This window comes from Malaclemys terrapin, chromosome 10 (genome assembly GCF_027887155.1).
Source record: "Malaclemys terrapin pileata isolate rMalTer1 chromosome 10, rMalTer1.hap1, whole genome shotgun sequence".
Lineage (NCBI taxonomy): Eukaryota > Metazoa > Chordata > Testudines > Emydidae > Malaclemys > Malaclemys terrapin.
Genome location: NC_071514.1, coordinates 63,669,632 through 63,691,364, shown reverse-complemented (window position 1 = coordinate 63,691,364; position 21,733 = coordinate 63,669,632). Strand labels below are relative to the sequence as shown.

General features: G+C 47.4%; 1 protein-coding gene across 1 annotated transcript in view; it reads left to right on the top strand.

Annotated features, from left to right (window-relative positions):
• GRIN2A (glutamate ionotropic receptor NMDA type subunit 2A) overlaps nucleotides 1-21,733 on the top strand; it is a 295,359-nt gene that overhangs the window by 252,289 nt on the left and 21,337 nt on the right. The window contains exon 11 of the mRNA XM_054040963.1: nucleotides 2,074-2,261. Coding sequence (XP_053896938.1) covers nucleotides 2,074-2,261 — 188 coding nt within the window. The remainder of the gene's footprint in view (nucleotides 1-2,073; nucleotides 2,262-21,733) is intronic.

Genomic DNA, 21,733 nt, shown 5'->3' with positions numbered 1-21,733 from the left:
CCCAAGAAGCTAGAATACAAGTGAGGAGTACAAGGTTGGTCTCTTCTACCCCACTCTGAGCAGTGGGACACGATCTCAGCCTCCAATTCTGGCAGGAGCACTGCCAAATGAAGAGACAGAACCAGACTGGGGCAGGCTTTGCTGGCCATCCCCAGGATCCAGAACATGGTGCCAGTAGCCCATGAACACTCTGAGACAACAGCCTTCCTTTTGTTGCCAACTATGCTGCAGTGCTGAAGGTTCAGGCTTCAAATCTTGATCATGTTTGATGGAGGGGAGGGGGACTGTTAGAGCTCTTTATCAGTGGTTTGTAACCTGGTCCATGGACCCTGGGGTCTGTAGACTATGTTTAAGATTTCCAAAGGGGTCCACACCTCCATTCTAAAACGTTAAGGGGTCCAGAAATGAGGAGAGGTTGAAAATCACTACTCTACAGAACAGAATTTGGTTTTACCCTTTTCCTTTTAAAAATCTATGAAGTTACATACCAAAAACCAGAGGTAAAAGAACTTTTAGATTACAAAATCAAGCAGCCATAAGTGAAGAAATGTCACATTTTTGGTTGCCTGTGCATCCTTAATTCTGCTCCTTTGTGTATATTTGTTATGATACAGTCTTTAGTTACATTATCACATACTAGAGACAGAAGGTGGGTGAGGTAATATCTTTTATTGGAGCAACTTCTGCTGGTGAAGAGACAAGTTTTCTAGCTACACAGAGCTCTTCTTCAGGTCTGGGTCTGATCACATACTGTCTTTTCCATAAGACTCCTGCTTCATTCGGTGTACAGGTTGGAGACACGAGGGGGCAGAATTAATACTACAAGGGTCACCATAAATCTGGCACTTCCTGACTTTTGAGTGCTTGTATTTGCAATCTAAGTAATTTCTTTTCTTTTATTTTTTTTTAATGTAACTATACCCATTTGACAGTTGAGGAAAGTGAGACACAATTTGATTTTCCCAAGGTCACCCACTAAGTCAATAGCAGAGTTAGGGTTTGGGACCCTGAAGTCTTGACTACCAAACATTCTCTAACCATTAGATATACTTTCATGTTCTTTCTTAGATTCAGATCCTCTTGACTGGCCTCTTCTTCCATGTGTGTGCATACTCTTGCTCTATCTGTGAAATGATCCCTTTCCCCCCACTACCTCTAACTCTATCCTGACTGAACTCCTTACAGGCTATCCCTTGAGGGTGCTACTTTCCTTCCTTTATCTACTTAAAAAAACCAAAGAGGAGTCCTTGTGGCACCTTAGAGACTGACAAATTTATTTTTTGGCATAAGCTTTCGTGGGCTAGAACCCACTTCATCCGATGAGGTTTTCTTTGCTGCATAACTGAAAGACAATGTGGTTAAGTCATGTGGATTCTGTTAGTTTTTTTTTTAAGGAGATGGATCAAAAGACTTAAAATTGTCTGTAGCATCTTCTTCTATTTCTACAGTGCTATGGACATAGAAGTAATGAGGATGTGTGTGTGTGTGTGTGTGTGTGTGTGTGTATATATATAAAATATTTTAGGCTGTATTATTTCTGTTGTCTCACAAGGGGCTTAATTTCCACCTTCATTCTTTGGTGCACTTTATTTTTGGAAAGAAAGAGAAAGATAAGGAAGTGTTAAGAAAAAGCAGCTTAGTCAGATTTTCAGACTCATTAAATGTTTTAAATAAAGCTCATTGGTCATTTTACTTCTATTCTAAATTATTTCCTGGCATATCCATTGTCCTTTAAGGACAATGGAGGGATGGACTGCTCATTTTGAATCCCAAAAGTGAAACGTGTTGGCTTTTGACATTATTACAATTGTTTACAAGTTTGGCTAATCATGTTCTTTGTATATTTTTAACTGTGTCCCTTAAAATAGAAGTGCAAAACTGTGTCCTATTTTGCCCCCACTAAAAATAGATGGCTTTTTTGTTAATATCGGACTACACAGCACAGTAACTTATCATATGGATTCTTTAATATCATTAATGACATTCAACAGGGTCCTGACGTCCAGGGTGAAAGAAGCCAGACAATTGTTGTCCCTAATGATTTGGTTTGTAAAATGCTGTCTTTTATTTCAGGAAGTTGGATGCTTTCATCTATGATGCAGCAGTGCTGAATTACAAGGCTGGAAGAGATGAGGGCTGCAAACTTGTAACAATAGGCAGCGGATACATCTTTGCCACTACGGGCTATGGAATAGCTCTCCAGAAAGGGTCACCTTGGAAGAGACAGATTGACCTAGCACTCCTTCAGTTTGTTGGTGATGGTAGGGCCAAACATTTCTTCATTTCTATTTTGTGTGCACAGATCATTATTTTACTTGGTTGCTATGAGTCATTTTGTTCAAGAAATAATTTTTTTTAAAGTTCTTTCTAGGTGTTGAGTCGGGTAGTTTACACCCCAACCTAACCCAGCGATTCCCTTCAACTCACTCCACTCACCTCATTTTCCAAGACCATTGGACCATATTTTCATGAAAAGGCTACTTCCACATATCACACCCCACACAAATATACCAAATCCACTGATTTTGATGCTTTGCGCCTTATGAATCAATTATACCTATGCAAAGTGGATGTAAATCAGAAGGGTTCAATTTAAGCTCACTCTATATTTGGGGTCAAATGACTACACATAGTGCAAGGCACTGGAGAATCCGATCCCAAGATGAGTGTCTTAAGAGGGCAGCCAGTTCTGTTTCCTTCCTGATCAAAAACAGAAGAGGAGTAGCCCCTCCCAATGAGATGCTTCCTTTCCAATACACTTTTCTCTCCTCCTCCATGCTCTTAATGACTGCTCCTTAAGGGACAAGAGTGGATCACTCTCCTCTTCAGGTTGTGACGCTTATGGGGCTATCAGAATCTCTTCACCAGAGTGAAAAGTTTAACCCTTCCACTCTCTGGGTGCACAATATACAATATCTCAAATGTACAAGTGTTATGAAAATTCCTGCACTCCGGGGGCCATTATCAGTCATTCATCCAGTCAGCGTATAGGAATCCTATGTGGTTATGTTGAATTCACTGTTCAATCACTTATTCCCTTATTCTTATTCAGTCACAGATTTCCTGCCCCCATCCACATTGGAGGGAATGGCATAACTGAGAAACAAATATAGATTTATGGGTCACTAACTGAGAGTCTCTGATAGGTAAAACGAATACTTTTCAGTATAACTAAAGGACAATGTAATTGGAATAGAACAGTGTCACAGGACAGTGGCCCCACTTCATAAATATCAAGGCTTTAATTTTCAAATGAGGGGATGTTGGAAGTGTGAATGGTCCAGTAGATTGATTGAATTTCTGTTATATGAAATGGCTGAAATAGATGTAATCATCTTGTTTCATTAACTTTGTCTGCAGTAGAGCAACAGTTGCTCATGGCACCATTACTGATCTGTTGGATTCAGAGTGGCCTATAATAGAAACATTATTTACTTCTTCCAGCCAGTGAGCAAATAAGCCATAAAACCCAGTATAAAACAAAATGGCATACTCTATTTTTATGAATTACCTAGACTTGAACAGATTACAATATGTTTATTTACATTTTTTTCTTTATTCAGTGTGCAATGGCCAACTGTTCTAAGATTGCTTAGATGTTGTAGGATTATTCCCATTTTATAGATGGGGAAAATGAGGCAGAGTGGTTACATTAGTTACGCAAGGCCACAAAGGCAATCATTGTCAGACTCAGGATAAGAATACAGGGTTCCTGTGTCTCACAATCTGGGGTTAATACTATTGGACACTGCCCTGGTCCAATGCAAAGTCATTCTCTGAAAATGTCCCTTTGTAGCCTAAAATCTAACTCTGAGTTCTTTTACCTTTTTTATTGTCATCCTCCTATGTAAGAGAATAATTTGTTTTGCTAACAATTCAGTTTCTCTATTGAAAATTAGTAACTAAGATTATGTGCATTTTTGGAAAAATAAAGAAAAAGCTAACAAAGATGTTGAAAATATCTAGGCAAAACTCCTTTCTCCAAACACTGAAAATGCTATTGCATCTATATTTACCACTCTATCTACAATTATTTTAAAAGGAGGATTTTCTCAAATCTAAAATAGGAGTGTGATGAGAGACAGTTAGTCTGTGTGTGCATGTATGTTGGGGCGGGGAAGCTAGAGTTAAAGGGATTGTCTTGTCTAATCATTTACCACAGTTAGCCAGCTTATTGTGTCATGACAGGCACTACATATGCTGATGTGGATGGGGTAAAATAAGTAGGATTTTCTTGTAGCTGCTTTTTTTTTTTTTTTTTTTTTTTTTTTTTTTTGAACCTGTGGATCGGTTTAGATTGTGAATACTCATGTCCAGAACCTTGGTTTTTATTGGTTTAAAATAAAAGAAACAGTTAAAATAAGCTTTAAAACTTTTTAGAAATTACTTGAATATGATTAATTTACAACATTTCAACATGAAATAGACCATGGTATAAATAGTACTTGGCTGAATGCAGGTCGATGTGATACTGGCTGTCTCTAGTAGTACACGTTGTTTGCCCATTCAGTGCTTAGAAACTAAGCACAAGTTTCATAAGTAAACCATGGAGAATATGAACATATTTGCAATATTGCTTTATTGTTTTGTAGTTTAAGAGGATTTCTGGGCCACTCAGGGTTTCTGAAATGTGCATTTTCTGTTCTGAAGAACCTGGTTAAATTTGTAAAAATTCATAAAGAATTGTTTGGTCACAACTGAAGAAGTATGGTGGTTAGCAATACAGAGTTACAAGGAAGGAGGTCCAGAAATACCCACTTCCTACAATAGGAGGATATAATTTGCGTGATGTACACCACTCTATCCTAGCGTATGTTACCTGCCCAGGGCTCTAGAAGAAGTTGAATTATCCATTCTACCAAAGATCATTTCCGCTATACCCTGCGGGACTATTTCTTCCTGTCTCCAAGTTTGGAGATGAGAAAATATATATATATACTTCACTCACTCGTGTAGGATTGTCTCTTTAAAATAAGGCTTATGAAAGAGGTACTGCCAGATAATTATTCATTGTCAACAAGAGAATGTTTATCTGTTGTTATTGAGGAACATCAGTGAATAATTATAAATCTAATGAGTGTGAGAAGCATAAGAAAAATTTGTAATGAGTTGTACATGCATAACCTTTTGATCTGAATACTTTGTTAATAAGAAAATATTTTGGATAGTTATAGCCAGACATTTGCATGGGAGTAAGTAGCTGTATCATTTATGTGCATATATAAACATAACTAGCATACATACTACATGATTTTGTGTGCTTCTCTGATTTAGCCTTAACAATTAGATGGATTCCTGCAGTGTATTTTGTGTATGTAATTTTTAAAGCCCAAAGGTGGCTTTAATTTTCTGTCATGATCCCCAATTTTGATTGCATTCAAAGTAATGTGGCAATATGCTTGGGCACTATCCTCACCTTGCTTTGTCAACACTGAACATGAAAGTCTAGCATGAACGTGGGGTTTACACTGCAGCTTTTTTCAATGCCTTTCAACATGCACAGATTTTCTCTGTGACCATCTGAATTATTTTGAGTCCCCCTTTTGTTAATAGAAACAGAAAAAGAGCTGATGCTCCCTGGTCACTAGGGCAGGTACAAGAAGGATGAGAGTTTGTGCTTACGGGTGGTCTGGACTGGATAAGCTGTATTAAACTACATGAGCAGCACCCTGATTGTAGGAAGAGTTCCACTGCAAAGACAAGTCATGCTGCCAAGAATCACCTACTCTGGGAGCTCATCTCTGAATTATGGGTGGTAAGGAGGAAGTAGGATACTAGAGGACCAATTCCCTGTCCTAATAAGGAATTGGTGAAGGCAGCTGGTTGACTGGACAGAGTTGGCAAGGACAAGAGAAAGGATAAAAGATGAGAATACCTACTTCGTTGTGGAGTCCCAAATATTTCATCACGTAGGTTGCCCATATATCTATGGCTAGCCCTGTTTCTAGAAATAGAAGATGAATATTCATTTGTTAGGAACCACATCAGTTGCTATGGATCATTGGACCTTTTCTTAATATACTTAGGTTGGTATTTGTGTTTTCCCATTTGTTAGACACAATGAATTAAGCATGCTTAACAATAACAGGTGTCCATTTTTTGTCTCATTATCTATGCAGAGACTCCAGCCTGGTAATTAACACTTGCAGTTTTATTTAAAATAATTGACTATTTCAAGATACTTCCCTAAAATGCAGTGCAGTTTGGTGCACAAAAGGGGCTCATTTTATTCACTAGAGGGCACGCTTACATTTATCTGCTACCCAGAAATAAAATATCCCTTAACCCTGGTAGCACTAAGTTTGTAAGCAATGGAAGATTTGGTATGCCTTTCTACGCTGCTGTTTGCTATCAACCAGCTCCATCACTGGTAGGATTATATTCCCCTAATAGCAGGGATCTGATTACACAACATCCACTTTGATTTCCCTTACAAAATAGTTAACTTTACAGAGCTCAGTAAGGCAGTCTAGCCAACCTATAAGTCAGCCCACTACCTTAGCGACAGTCAAGGAGAGCTGGACAAATAACTGTTTTTTTCCCATTCACTGGCAGTTTTGAAATAAACAAAAAACAAATCAGTTTGGGTTGAACTGAACCTGCAGTTTCCCAGGATTGTTGACGAATCAAAAAAGTCAGAAAAAAATTCATTTGGGATCAAACTAAACTTTTTGTATTGACCCAGATTAAAAGTTTCTTTTTGACTTTGGGCATATTTAACAAAAAGAAAGGAAATTCATAGATTCATAGATTCTAGGACTGGAAGGGACCTCGAGAGGTCATCGAGTCCGGTCCCCTGCCCGCATGACAGGACCAAATACTGTCTAGACCATCCCTGATAGACATTTATCTAACCTACTCTTAAATATCTCCAGAGATGGAGATTCCACAACCTCCCTAGGCAATTTATTCCAGTGTTTAACCACCCTGACAGTTAGGAACTTTTTCCTAATGTCCAACCTACACCTCCCTTGCTGCAGTTTAAGCCCATTGCTTCTTGTTCTATTCTTAGAGGCTAAGGTGAACAAGTTTTCTCCCTCCTCCTTATGACACCCTTTTAGATACCTGAAAAATGCTATCATGTCCCCTCTCAGTCTTCTCTTTTCCAAACTAAACAAACCCAATTCTTTCAGCCTTCCTTCATAGGTCATGTTCTCAAGACCTTTAATCATTCTTGTTGCTCTTCTCTGGACCCTCTCCAATTTCTCCACATCTTTCTTGAAATGTGGGGCCCAGAACTGGACACAATACTCCAGCTGAGGCCTAACCAGAGCAGAGTAGAGCAGAAGAATGACTTCTCGTGTCTTGCTCACAACACACCTGTTAATGCATCCCAGAATCATGTTTGCTTTTTTTGCAACAGCATCACACTGTTGACTCATATTTAGCTTGTGGTCCACTATAACCCCTAGATCCCTTTCTGCCGTACTCCTTCCTAGACAGTCTCTTCCCATTCTGTATGTATGAAACTGATTGTTCTTTCCTAAGTGGAGCACTTTGCATTTGTCCTTGTTAAACTTCATCCTGTTTAACTCAGACCATTTCTCCAATTTGTCCAGATCATTTTGAATTATGACCCTGTCCTCCAAAGCAGTTGCAATCCCTCCCAGTTTGGTATCATCCGCAAACATAATAAGCGTACTTCCTATGCCAATATCTAAGTAGTTAATGAAGATATTGAACAGAACCGGTCCCAGAACAGACCCCTGCGGAACCCCACTTGTTATATCTTTCCAGCAGGATTGGGAACCATTAATAACAACTCTCTGAGTATGGTTATCCAGCCAGTTATGCGCCCACCTTATAGTAGCCCCATCTAAATTGTATTTGCCTAGTTTATCAATAAGAATATCATGTGAGACCGTATCAAATGCCTTACTAAATTCTAGGTATACCACATCCACAGCTTCTCCCTTATCCACAAGACTCATTATCCTATCAAAGAAAGCTATCAGATTGGTTTGATACGATTTGTTCTTTACAAATCCATGCTGGCTATTCCCTATCACCTTACCACCTTCCAAGTGTTTGCAGATGATTTCCTTAATTACTTGCTCCATTATCTTCCCTGGCACAGAAGTTAAACTAACTGGTCTGTAGTTTCCTGGCTTGTTTTTATTTCCCTTTTTATAGATGGGCACTATATTTGCCCTTTTCCAGTCTTCTGAAATCTCTCCTGTCTCCCATGATTTTCCAAAGATAATAGCTAGAGGCTCAGATACCTTTTCTATTAGCTCCTTGAGTATACTAGGATGCATTTCATCAGGCCCTGGTGACTTGCAGGCATCTAATTTTTCTAAGTGATTTTTAACTTGTTCTTTTTTTATTTTATCTGCTAAACCTACCTCCTTCCCATTAGCATTCACTATGTTAGGCATTCCTTCAGACTTCTCAGTGAAGACCGAAACAAAGAATTCATTAAGCATCTCTGCCATTTCCAAGTTTCCTGTTACTGTTTCTCCCTCCTCACTGAGCAGTGGGCCTACCCTGTCTTTAATCTTCCTCTTGCTTCTAATGTATTGATAAAAAGTCTTCTTGTTTCCCTTTATTCCTGTAACTAGTTTGAGCTCATTTTGTGCCTTTGCCTTTCTAATCTTGCCCCTGCATTCCTGTGTTGTTTGCCTATATCCATCCTTTGTAATCTGTTCTAGTTTCCATTTTTTATGTGACTCCTTTTTATTTTTTAGATCATGCAAGATCTCATGGTTAAGCCAAGGTGGTCTTTTGCCACATTTTCTATCTTTCCTAACCAGCAGAATAGCTTGCTTTTGGGCCCTTAATAGTGTCCCTTTGAAAAACTGCCAACTCTCCTCAGTTGTTTTTCCCCTCAGTCTTGATTCCCATGGGACCTTACCTATCAGCTCTCTGAGCTTACCAAAATCCGCCTTCCTGAAATCCATTGTCTCTATTTTGCTGTTCTCCCTTCTACCCTTCCTTAGAATTGCAAACTCTATGATTTCATGATCACTTTCACCCAAGCTGCCTTCTACTTTCAAATTCTCAACGAGTTCCTCCCTATTTGTTAAAATCGAGTCTAGAACAGCTTCCCCCCAGTAGCTTTTTCAAATGGTGGGCTAGATGAATGAAATAGAGTAAGGAGATGTGGGATTGGTGATTCCCTGTACCCAGTAGTTAGGGTCCTCCCGTGGTATGTGGGAGACCCAGGTTGAATCCCCTCTCTGGAGCAGTGACTTGTATCCAAGTCTTGCTCTCCCTCTCTGTGAGCAGTCTCACCACCAGGCTATTGGGTATGCTGGAGTGAGTCTCTTTCAGTCTCTTCCATTTAAGCTGTTCCTCTTTGCATAAAATGCTTGAATACCATTGGGTCACAGAGATTGAGAATGACTCTGTAGTTAGGGCAGTCACCTGTATTCAAGTCCCTGACTCAGATCAGGGATTTGACCCTGCGTCTCCCATAGCCCAGGTGAATGTCCTAATCACTAGGCTATTGGGAGTTTGTGCTTAGAGCAAAAGCACATTTAAGCCTGATAGAAACCTGCTGTGATTAAGGGTAAGCTTAGGATGTGTAAGAAAATCCAGAATAATCATGTTTGTGATATGAAAATGAGAAACGAATACATATGTGTGAGGAAAGACAGTCAAAGTTCTAAACAGTTAGCCTAATGCAGGGAAGCTGAAGCTGTGAATTTTCTTGTACCGGAGGAGACCGTGTGGTGAAACCCTCTTAATACACTTCCCATTTGTGAGTAACAGATCATGCTTGCTAGTGTCTTGCCTTAATAAAGATTTGGTGAGTGGTGAATTTCACTCCAATGCGGGAGCATCTCCTCCAGTGCGATTTTGTGCATCGCACCTAAATCCCCTTGCGAATCTAGCCTGAAAAATTGAAATGAACTGTTTCAAGTTTTCTGGATTTTTTTTTCTTTTTTTGTTTAGACCAAAACAATTAGCAGAAATTGACACAAATTTGTTTTGGTCAATCCAATCTGCATTTTTAGGTGGAGAAAAGGTCTGCTGAAGAAATTGCCCCCTGTACTCTCAGATTGTTCTTTTCTATTGATTTTTCGGTCTAATCAGTTAGGCTAAGCTGCCTGCACCTGTATTTATGTGCATAGATTGCATAACTCAGTAAGTCTTTAGTTGCTGGATTGCAAAATTGTGTAAGCACCTATTTACCACTAGTCTCCTATATTTTCAACCTCCTCTCTAGGCCCTGTGAAAACTCAAGCATCTGAAAACAAATCTACCCACCTTCTGCTCCAGTTTTGACTGTTTTTCCACTGGTGACAAAACAGTAATTTTAGAAAATCTGCAGCAAGTTTGCAGCATAATTTCTGAATCCTTTTATAGCGCCGGGGTGGGGCTGGGAGCAGAACCACTGCCAGCAGGCAAATTTGTGAGGAGGCATTTCCTTGGCTGAGGGACAAATGAGTAGAGGGGCACGGGGGTTAGGACAGCTAGAGTGATGGGTAACATGAGGATGTTGTAAAGAGAAGAAGCAGAGAGCCACTAGACAAGTGGGGATACGAACAGTAGGAGACAAGATAGAGAAGGGCAGAAAGTGGTAAGATGTGGAGGAACAGGAAGGCAGTTAAGAAGAGGCAGGCAGACAGACAATGGCAGAAGATAGAGGGCATCAGTAGAGAAGGAGCTGGAGAAGAGGATGCGTGGCTGGGCGTAAGATGTGTGTAGGAAATGGATTGGAGAACTACTAGCTGGGCTGCCTAGGTAGAACCTCAGCTGTATGCCAGGCATTTGAGGAAGGGGAGGAGGCTACTATGTTAGCTGGCATTAAGAAAGGTCAATTGAGTGAGGATCTGGGAAGAAGCCTCCTGGAGAGCAGCTGTCCTTTAAAGGTTGGCTGACATGGCAGTGTTAAGGTTTTGACCCTTAGAGCTGTAGCCTTTGAAACAAACTAGTGGGAGAAAAGATTTTTTTGCTCAGATTTCCACACAGTCATTACCCTGCTAACAAAATCTTCCAAATTTTGGTTAATTTTCCATGGGCTTTAGAGCAACTTTATATATTGACTGAGAATCTCAGTGAGTAGGTGTGTGTTTCCCACCCCTATCGGGGAAAATGCAGCTGTAGAAAAAAGACTTCTCATTAAATCTCTCGAAGAAAACCCCTAACCTGACCCCTGCTTCTTTTTCTGGTATGTAATTGCATAAGTCTTCCAAATTGATATTTCACTTATAATACATTGTGACTCATGCTGTACATTAAAGGGCCAGGAAAAAATGCTCTGTGATTAAAAGTACATATTTACAGTGCGTGCTGCTTTGGCAGAACACATCCGTGTTCCCAGTGATTTTCTGTTTATATATTTAGTGTCCTCCTTAAGCAGTGGGTGGAACAAATGTGACCGGAGAGTATGAGTGGATATGTGGGGGCGTATGTGTAGCTGAACAGGATGAGTGAGAATGTAATGTTGGAAATCGTGCTTAGCTGTTCTGGTTTTATTCATCCTTGAATAACAGGGCCACGCATTAGCTCACAATAAGTTCATAGCTATTACTCAGTCCTTTTCTTCTTTTTAGATTTTTAACAAGTCAACATTAATCCATAAATGACATATATGTCATATGATTTTGTGGGTGCTGGGGAAAGAAACTCAGAATTCTTAAATTCAGTAGTTGCAGACTGTGTGTGTGCATGTGTATAATGTATTGCATACAACATATTGTACATGCTGTGTAACTAGATTAAGTTGATACTTATGGGTTCTAAGAACCAAGCATTGATACAGGGTCAGCTTCTGATTCCCTTGCTCAGAATGTGAGTAGCTCCTTATTCCATAAATAGCTTCATTAATTTCAGTGGAACTACTCACCTAGTAAGTGCTAACTGGAATAATTTGGCAGAATCTTCCTCTAAATTTTGTAAATTGTGTATAGTTTGTATAGTACCTGTAAGTGGATGAATCCATTGTTGTGGGCACAGGCATGAATGACTATTGACAGTGATGCCCAATTAGAGGTTTCTGACTGGAATAGAAATACCCTATATTACCTCTATGCAGTGTTGTTGCAGCCATGTTGGTCCCAGGATATTAGAGAGACAAGGTGGGTGAAGGAATATGTTTTATTGGACCAACTTCTATGTGTGTGAGAGAAGCTTTTGAGCTTACACAGAGTGCTTCTTCGGGACCTGAAGTTACTAAATATGCACCTTCATGTCCTGAAGAAGCGTTCTGTGTAAGTTTGAGAATTTCTCTTTCTTACCAACAGAAGTTGGTCCAATAAACGGTATTACCTCACCCACCTTATGTCTCTAATATTTTATCTGATCATTCTAGAAACATAATTTGGTTTGTGCAGGTTTTCATTCATGTATCATCCTGGAGCGTCAAGCTGCAGCCCCAGTTGCTGAAGTTAACAGTTGCTGAAGTTGTTGAGAATCTTTAGATTATTCTTATTAGTAGTCCATTTCTGTTTCTAGCTTCTCTTGCTCTGTGACCTCCTCATTCAGGGAGGATTGGTCAGGCCCTTAGATGACCCTGAGGAGGTATTGGAACAAAAGATTCTGCCAAGTTTAATGGATAAAACAGAACCCTAAAATATTTAAATTAAATTCTGCCCTAATTTACATCCTGTGCAACCCCATTAATTTCAAGGGTTTATACGGCTGAATTCAGGGTCGCTGAAGTGAATGTTTTCAATGTGGAAAGCCTGGGGGTTTTGTGTGTGTTTACTGCAAAAGGTGTGGGAAGCTAGAGAAATTCTCAATCTCCTAAAACACTGAGAATGGAATGAAATCAGTGGAAACAGACATCAACTGTGCATTCCTCTGGCAAATGTAGTGAATAACCCGCCTGAGTGCTCTCATGCCATCTACTGTTTGCTTAGCATTCTGCCGCACCACCCCACTGAAGGTTAATGGCAAAGAAAGAGGTTAATTGTTGCTTTTTTTTAAGTTGCAAATCAGACTGTTGTGGCAGGTGGTGCATTTGAAAGTGCTAGAGAGCCAGCAGTGCTGCAGAGAAATAAGGAAGAATTCAGAATGAGATTAGGGTACACAACAATAGGTTTTGTTTTGATTTCTAGGCTGGCTGCAATCTGCCTCTCTCTGGTTGCTGAAACTTGCACCTCCTCGGTGTCAAGGAGTTGGTAGCCCTGTGGAAACTCCCACAAATAATGCAGACCTCCCCAAGAGCTTAGATAGGGACAGCTACAGGACAGGCAGTAGAACAGCATGGGAGGCAGGGAATTAATTTTTCCAAATTTTATTTCCCCAGGCAACAATCCACCTTGCAGGGGGCAGGTTTTTTGGTGGAAGGAAGAGGATTAGCCCTCCACTCCACTGCAGACTTTTTCTTCCCCAGGGTAGGTCTGCTGCTGTGTGCTTGCATTGCAGCATTTAGTGGTGTAAATAAGGGATGGAATAGTGAGCTCTTGGTTTTTGTTTTGGGGAAATCAGGGCAGCAGGTTGGGGTGCAGGAGGGATGCAGGATGCTGCAGGGGACTCAGGGCAGGGGGTTGGCATGCGGGGTGCAGGAGGGGTTGAGGGTGCGGGCTGCAGCCTGGCACCACTTACCTTGAGCAGCTCCGGGGTGGCAGTGGCGCCAGTGGGGCTAAGGCCGGCTCCCTTCCTGCCCTGGCCCCGCACCGCTCCCAGAAGCGGCCAGCACCACATCCCTGTGGCCCCTGTGTGGGGAAGGGGGGCAGAGGGCTCTCCGTGCTGCCCTTACCTGCAGATACCTCCCCCAAAGCTCCCATTGGCCACAGTTCCCCATTCCCAGCCAATGGGAGCTGCGGGGGGCAGTGCCTGCAGGTGAGGGCAGCACGCAGAACCCTCTGCCCCCCCCCCCCAGGGACTGCAGGGACATGGTGCCAGCCACTTCCGGAAGCGGCACGGGGCCAGGGCAGGCAGGGAGCCTGCCTTAGCCCCACTGCATCACGGAGCTGGCAATCCCGCGGGCCCGATCCAAAGCCCTGATGGGTCGGATGCGGCCTGCAGGCCGTAGTTTGCCCACCCCTAGACTCTAGTTGCTGTGTAGACATACCATATGGGGCTATCTCTTCTTGCCCTACTGTAAGGAGCTGGCATATCCTGCAGAAGTTTTGGGCACCATTCCACAGAGACAGAGAAGGGTAAGGAGGACATAAAACTGACTTCCTGTTTCTTTATATTTAAGGGTAATGATATGGATTTAAATTAAGGAATGAAATTGTTCCTGGAGACATGTGTAGAACACTTTGTTATGGGACCACACTGGCTGGAAGCAGAAACATTCTGCTGCCAGTGCTGTCTGTGGCAAGAGCTCTAAGACCTGACATCCCCTTGTGATTTAACTCAGTCTCTTTTCTCCACTATTTTTCCTTAGTGGCTTAATTTAATCCTGTGGTGGCCCAAAGGAGGCACCTCAAGGATAGACCTCAGCTGAGCTCATGATACAAATTTGTTGATGCAGTGTGTCTGCACTCAAGAAGGGAGGATGTTGAGAACTGAGGCTAAATCTGATGTTTTGAGTAGAGCTGTGCAAATAACTGATTTTTGGTTATTTTTAAAAAAAATTGTTTTGGTCAATCTGAAAATGAAACTTTTTGTGAATTGAAAATTCAACAAGAAGATTCATTTCGGATCAAATGAAACAGTTCATTTAGATTTCAAGTGCTTTTTAAAAAAAATGAAATGAAGGAATTCTTTAAATGAAAATTTTTTTTGATTCAAAAAAATCAAATTTGCAAAATGTTTCAGTGTTGCTGCATGGTTGAAAATGTTTCAGATGAAAACTTTTGCTCAGCTCTCATTTCGATGAAAATTCGATTATTTAAATGTTGGACTGAAACTGAATTAGGTCAATTTGCCGTTGATCGGTTTCAGAAAAAGTGGAAGGAGATTATCTTTACACTAGCCTCAAAATTCTATTTGAATCCACTCTTGATAAGAATTTTGGCTCTCCACTTGAAATATTGATGGTTCCATTTTATTTCCATCAAGGAGCGAGAAAGTGAGCCAGTTCCTGATACAGAGATTGTTCATGCTTGTATGCTCTCTATTGAGATTTTTTTTTTAGGATAAATGAGACAGGGCTCCATAGCCCTCATCCAATGCTTACTTAATTGTGCAAAATGTTGAATTCAAGGATCATTCACAATGCAGCCTTTATCTTTTCTATCGTTGCCAAAAAGCACTTGTAAACCTAGGCCATGTGCATTGTGAATAGGCAAATGGTGGTTTTCAAAAAGCACTTATCAATCAGGACTTTTCCCCTGCTGACTTTCACTTTTGTACCCGCACCTAGCTATTTCACCACTAGTCATTAAAATAATCAGTATGTTTTTTAAAAAATCACCTTTGACCAGGGCAGGAAAATTTGAGCCAGCAACGGTAGAGATTCCAGTTAATCAGTTCTATCCCTTATTCTCAGTTAGATGCATTTTACTGTATCTGTGGAAAATGTGGTTTTATTAATCTTTTTTTGTCTTCTATATTTCTTTGATCATTAGCCTCTGTAGTTTCCCATGATGTTGTTATACACATAGGGAATGGACCAAGTGGGAGGTTGAGATATAGAGCTAGAATTTGGGATTCAGGTTTTAGGCTACAATTTCTGATTTAGGTTTGAAGTTCTAAAATCTTGTCTTGTGCTAAAATCTTGTCTTCTTTTCAATCAGATTTTTGTCCCAAATGGCTGAAATTTTACAAGATCTGTTCTTGTGAGCTTTCTGACAACTTGGGCTGCATCCAAATTCTCTTTGGAAAGTAAGCCTTACCAGTCTGTGTCTGACACAAACCCAACATTTTAGGGGTGGGTTTGACTGCAGGAGTTTGAATCCAACCTCTTCAGTGAAGTTTGTGGAGGGAATTCACTTGTCAGATTTAGTTTCCAGCTCATGGCTAATACTCTGTGGTGAAAAATCATAAATAAAAGGTTTTATAAAGATTAAATAATCTATTGTAGAAATATTTGGCCAAAGTTCTGATATGATTTCATTACTAATCATTTTTTGAACCTAGGATACACTTAAGCGATTCAGAATACACACCCTAGTTCTCAGAAAACATCCCAATGATTAGAAATTGTCTAGTGTTCATGCAAAGCAGCTCAGCTATGCTGGGCAATACCTGGTGGTGCTTCAAAATAAAACTGTATTTCGTTTTTTTGTAATCAAAATGACTGGGACAACTATAAAATGTTTTAATTGTTTACTGTGCTAGTTTAACTAATGGAAGTTTAATAGTCTTTATGAAAGATGACTAAAATGAACATAAGTCTAACTGTGAGGAAAATAAAACTACTTGACTGTCTTCAGGGCTGGCTCTGGCTTTTTTGCCACCCCAGGCAAAAATGCCTCCCCCCGCCCCCCAGCGGGGAGCGCGGCAGGGAAGGGCACCAAGCTCGGCCGCGGCCCCGCTCTCCCCGACCGGCCGGAGCGCTGGGGGGAGGACGACGAGCCTGGCCACGGCCCCGCTCTTCCCGGCCGGCCGGAGTGCCGGGGGAGGGCGGCGAGCCCGCCGTGGCTCCGCTCTCCCCGACCGGCCGGGGCGCCGGGATAACTATTTGTGGGCCCCTTAACTCATTTTTCATCCCTACTCTGAGCTGTATCAGCTTTTCTACCCTTGTGTAAACGTCCGGTGCGGGGGTCGGGCCCTCTCAGGGGCCGTCGGGGGCCAGGCCGCCTCACTACACGGCCTGGATCGGTCTCAGGGTTCCGCCCCTCTGGCAGGGACTAGGCCAAAGGTACACGGCCTCTGCAATGAGCTCCTGCTCTCCGTCAGGGTCCGGCAGTAACTCAGGCCCGGGCTCCGGTCCTCACTGCCGGAGCTGGGGATTACAAAGTCAGTCAAGCCCCCGCGCTAGCTCAGGGCGGGGCAATAAACAATAGTTCGGGCGCTCAGCTCCGTGGATCCGGAGCTGAGCCCTGACAAACTCAGGACGTCCCAGGCCCTTATTCAGGGGAGGGCAACCCCCAATAGTCCAGGGCGCTCAGAACCTTCCTTCAGGCTGAGCAGTAAAGTCAGGAGTTCAGGCCCGGCCCCCAATCAGGGCGGGGCAGCACACAATAGTCCAGGGGGCTCAGAACCTTCCTTCAGGCTGAGCAGTAAAGTCAGGGGTTCAGGCCCGGCCCTCAATCAGGGCGGGGCAACAAACAATAGTCCAGGGGGCTCAGGACCTTCCTTCAGGCTGAGCAGTAAAGTCAGGGGTTCAGGCCCGGCCCTCAATCAGGGCGGGGCAGCACACAATAGTCCAGGGGGCTCAGAACCTTCCTTCAGGCTGAGCAGTAAAGTCAGGGGTTCAGGCCCGGCCCTCAGTCAGGGCGGGGCAGCACACAATAGTCCAGGGGCTCAGGACCTTCCTTCAGGCTGAGCCCAGGCAGGGTTAGTAGCCCCAGGCCCTCAGTCAGGGCGGGGCAACAAACAATAGTTCAGGGGCTCAGGACCCTCCTTCAGGCTGAGCCCAGACAAAGTTAGTAGGCCCAGGCCCTCAGTCAGGGCGGGGCAACAAACAATAGTTCAGGGGTTCGGGTTCAGGTCTGGGTATCAGGAGCTGAGCACGGACAAACTCGGGACGCCCCAGACCCTCAGTCAGGGTGGGGCAACAAGCACTCGTTCAGGGCAGCAAGCAATAGCTCAGTGGCGGTGCCAGAGCGCTGGCTGGAGGGGGAGACTGCCACCCGTTAAGTGGGGTGGCAGGGGGGACACAGGCCCACCCACTCCACTGTGTCCCAGCCCGGGGCCCTAAGAGCGGCAGTCAGTCTGCCGCTATGTTGGTGGGGTCCTGACCGCAACACACCAACATGGGTTCGCTCTCTGTTGTAGCTAGACTGGGGTCAGCTACCCCCGGGCTGATTTCCATTTCCTCCTCCATTTGTACCTGCTCCCCGCTGGGCTCGGCAGCGGGGTCCCACACCATGGGTTCCTCACTTCGCAGAGGGTCGTCCGGGTCGGGTTGCTCCTCCGGTCTCCGGTCAGGGGGGCGCTCGGGCCCCTCCTCGGGGTACCGTGCTTGGGGCAAGGGTGGCCAGTCTACCTCGGGGTACCTTGCTTGGGGAAGGCTTGGCCAATCCGCGTCGGGGTACCTGGCTCTGGGGAGGTCCGGTCGGTCGGTGTCCGGGTATCTGGCTCTGGGGCAGCTCGGTCCGTCCGTGTCCGGGTACCTGGCTCTGGGAAGCCTTGGTCTCGCCGGAGCTCGCACCGGCACGTCTGGCCTCTCCGGCTGCTGGGCTCTAACTGAGGGCTGGGGCCTGGCTCTTATACTTCCTGTCCCGCCCCTTGACTTCCGGGGGGCGGGAACAGGTGGCGGTGGCTCCGCCCACTTGGGTGCCAATTCAGGCTCCTCTCCCTCAGGGGCCGTCGGGAGCCGGCTGGAGTTTTCTGTGCTCCCTTCTCCCTCCGTCCTCCCTGGCCCCTTTCTGCTGCTGCTGTTGCTGCTTTTGCTGCCGCTGCTGCTGCTGCGTGCGTGAGTGAGGAGTGCGGAGGGGGGGGCCTTGCCGGCCTGCCCCCCCCCTCGCCCTCGCCTCCGGAGGGAGAAGCATCGGCCCCCCAACGCCAACACCGATACCATCTGGGGGCCCACCCGCCTGCTTGCTTGCCTGCCTGGCCGGTTGCCCGGCCGGCTGACTGCCGCTCGCTGCTGCTGCTGTTCCTGTGTGGGAGCCGCTGCCTCCGTCGCGGAGTGCGAAGAGACTGCGTCCCTGGTTCGGGAGATTGTGGAGGGGATTGTTTGAGGACTGTGTTTTGAGTGACTTTGCCATCTTTGCTCCTGGGGTGGTGGTGCCCCCAGTCGCGTTAGGAGTGTGGACGGTACTGAGCCTCTCGTTTGTAATTCCTCGGACTGGAAGCCGTCGCTTGCCAGGAAGCTCCGAGGTCGACTTGGGATCCTGCTGTCCCGTCCCCCGTAGCGGACTGTTGAAGGGGGTGCGGGGGGGGTGCGGTGCCCCCCCCTTCGTTCATCTACTCCCCCTCTACCACCACCCCCACCGCCGACAGCTGCCGACAACCCCTCCACCGCCCCGCGTGCCACCTGGACCTGCTTTTCGCCCCTCGGCAGGGCTGTTTGCTCCCCCCGCCATTTCCATCGTCCGGGACTGTTTACTTGCAGCAGTGAACGGCGGAGCCTGCGCTTCGCGAACGCTGTGGGTGCACCTTTTCCTTCGCCCTGGACTTCTCCTGCCCCCCAACTACGTTTCGCTGGTGGGGTCCCCTCCCTGTAGCCCCCTTTGTATTAGTTGGCCCTACCCTACCCCCCTCCTTTTGAGCCCCTTCGGTTTATTTTGTTTGGTGCCCATTCCCCCCCCCCTCGGTTCCTAGCCTGCTGGCTGTGTTCCCGGCCCTGTCCTTGGGCTGCGGCTGGCTGGAGTTTTTCCTCCTACCCCTCCTTGTCCTTGGGCTGCAGCTGGCTGGACATTCCATTCTGTTTCCGAGCCGCTGCTCCGGTGCACCCCCCCCCTTCGCCCCCCCCGCGCGCACTTGTGCCCCCTTTTTGTTGCCCCCTCCCCTTTTGCACTGTTCACCCCCCCCCCCTTTGTGTTGTCTTTTGCCTAGAGGGGAGGAGCGGCTGCAGGTTGTGATGGCGGGGGACTCTGCCCCTGCCCCTGCCCCTGCCCCTGCCCCTGCCCCGTCGTCCCCGCCCACCCCAGTGGCCGGCCCCTCGGCTGGCCCTGTCCCGGATACCGCCGCTGCCACGGCTGCCCCCTCCACCGGCAGGAAGGGCCAAGGGAGGAAGAAGGGCAAGGGCCCCGCCCGTGGAGCCAGACCTCCTGCGGGCAGGGCTACGGTCCCCGCTGCGGCCCCAACACCGGCCGCGGCCCCTCCCTCTCCTGCCGTCCCTTCCACCAGCTCTGGTGGCGCTCCACCTCCGGCCCCCAGAGCATACGCCCAGGTGGCCGCCGCCTCTTTGCGTGCCGCCCCGTCGTCCGCCCCGACCGCCGCCTTTGGGCCTGTCCCTGGTGACCACGGCCCCTTCCCCTCGCTGACTAGGAGGCATGGCGTCCGTTGCCATTTGGTGCCTGCCTCGCCCCACATTGAGACCTATGTGCGGGCCTTGGCGAGGGTGGTGGGGCCTACGGCCATCGTGGCGGCCTCCAAGATGTACGGGAAGGCCGTGTTCTTCCTGGCGTCGGTGGCCGCTGCGCAGGAGGCGGTGGAACGAGGCCTGGCGGTGGGAGGCGTGTTTGTGCCCTTGGAACCCCTGGAGGACCTGGGCGTACGGGTGCTTTTGACCTCCGTCCCGCCCTACCTCCCCAACGCCGCCCTGTTGCCGGCCCTCTCCACCCTGGGGAAGCCCATTTCCATTCTGAGCTCTCTCTCATTGGGCTGTAAGGACCCTGCCCTCCGGCACATCCTGTCTTTCCGCCGGCAGGTCCAGCTTCAGCTGCCACCGGCGGCGGGTGCCGGAGTGGCGCTCGAGGGGTCCTTCCTGGTGCCCTACCGGGGGGTCCATTATCGGGTCCACTATTCGACGGGGGAGGCCCGGTGCTTCCTCTGCCGGGCGCCGGGGCATGTCCGGAGGGACTGTCCCCTGGCCCGGCCTGGAGGGGCGTCCGAGACCCCCGGGGCCCGGGAGGGTGCCGGCCCTGTCGTCGCCGGCAACCCTGGCGGTTCGGACACTGCTGCTGCCGCCGCCCCTCCTCCTTCTGCCGCGGTTCCCGCTCTGGCCGCGGAGACGGCCGGGCGGGCGGGCCTTGCCGTCGCCGACCCTGGATCGGCGGGGCATGTGGAGGAGAGGGCGGGGCGGCTTCCGCCGGCCGCGGGGAAGGGCCCGCCCCAGGGGGAGGTTTCCCTCGCCCCTGCTGTCCCTCCGACCCTGCCGCCCCGAGCCCCGGAGCCATCGCCCTTGCCCTCTGGCCCTGCCCCTGCTGACCGGCCCTCCACCTCCTCTTCCACCTCGGGGGGCTGGGTGACCGTCCGGGGGAAGCGCGGTGCCCGCAGGTCGCGGGCTCTCTCCCTCCCCTCTGATGAGGAGGGAGAGCAGGCCCCCCGAAAGATGCCGCGGGGGGCCGACGTTGTTAGTTCTGTTTCCGCGCCCCCGGACGGTGCCCAGCAGGAGATGCCGGCCATGGAGACCGTGGATGCCGTGGCAGTGGCTGGGGAAACTTCTGTCCCCTTTGTTGAGCCCACACCTGAGGAGGCTTCCGTAGCGGTTCTCCCGGCCCTTGCTCCATCCGTGCCCCCCGCCGCCGCCGCCGCCGATGCCGGGGCGGCCTTTGTCTCCGTGACTGGCGGGGAGGTCGCCGGGGCCGAGGGGACCGCTTTCGCCTCCATTTTCGATGAGATCGAGGCCCTGGGTCTGACCCCGGTTACCCAAGGGGAGGACGACCCTCTGCCAGCGGGCCCCGATCCGGGTGCTGGCTTAGTCCCGCCCCCTTCTCCTGCTCCCGGTTCCTCGCCCCACTCTGCCGCTCCCGACTTAGTCCTGGGAGAACCCTTAGCCCTACCCGCCAGCCCGGCCGCGACTACCATCTCGTGCACGGCCGCCGAGCCCCTCGGGGCGACGGCCGTTGCTGAGCGGCCGGTTCCTATCCCCGATCCTGCCCCTTCCATCGTTCCTGCCCCTGAGGCTTCCCCTGCCCCTGCTGCCTCCGTCCCCTCGGATGCTGACCTTGGCCGAGGGGAGCCGCAGTCTAGCGGCTTGGCAGCGGGAGATGGGGAGCCCGTTCCCGTTCCCGTCCCTGATCCTGTCCCCTCTCCTGCCCAAGTCCCTGTTCCCGTCTCGAGCCCCGCCCCTACTCCCGCCCTTGCCCCAGATCCTGTCCCCGAGGTGTCTCCTTTTGCCACCTCTGGTGTTACTGCCGCCCCCGGGGTTGTCGCATCTCCGTTGCCTGCA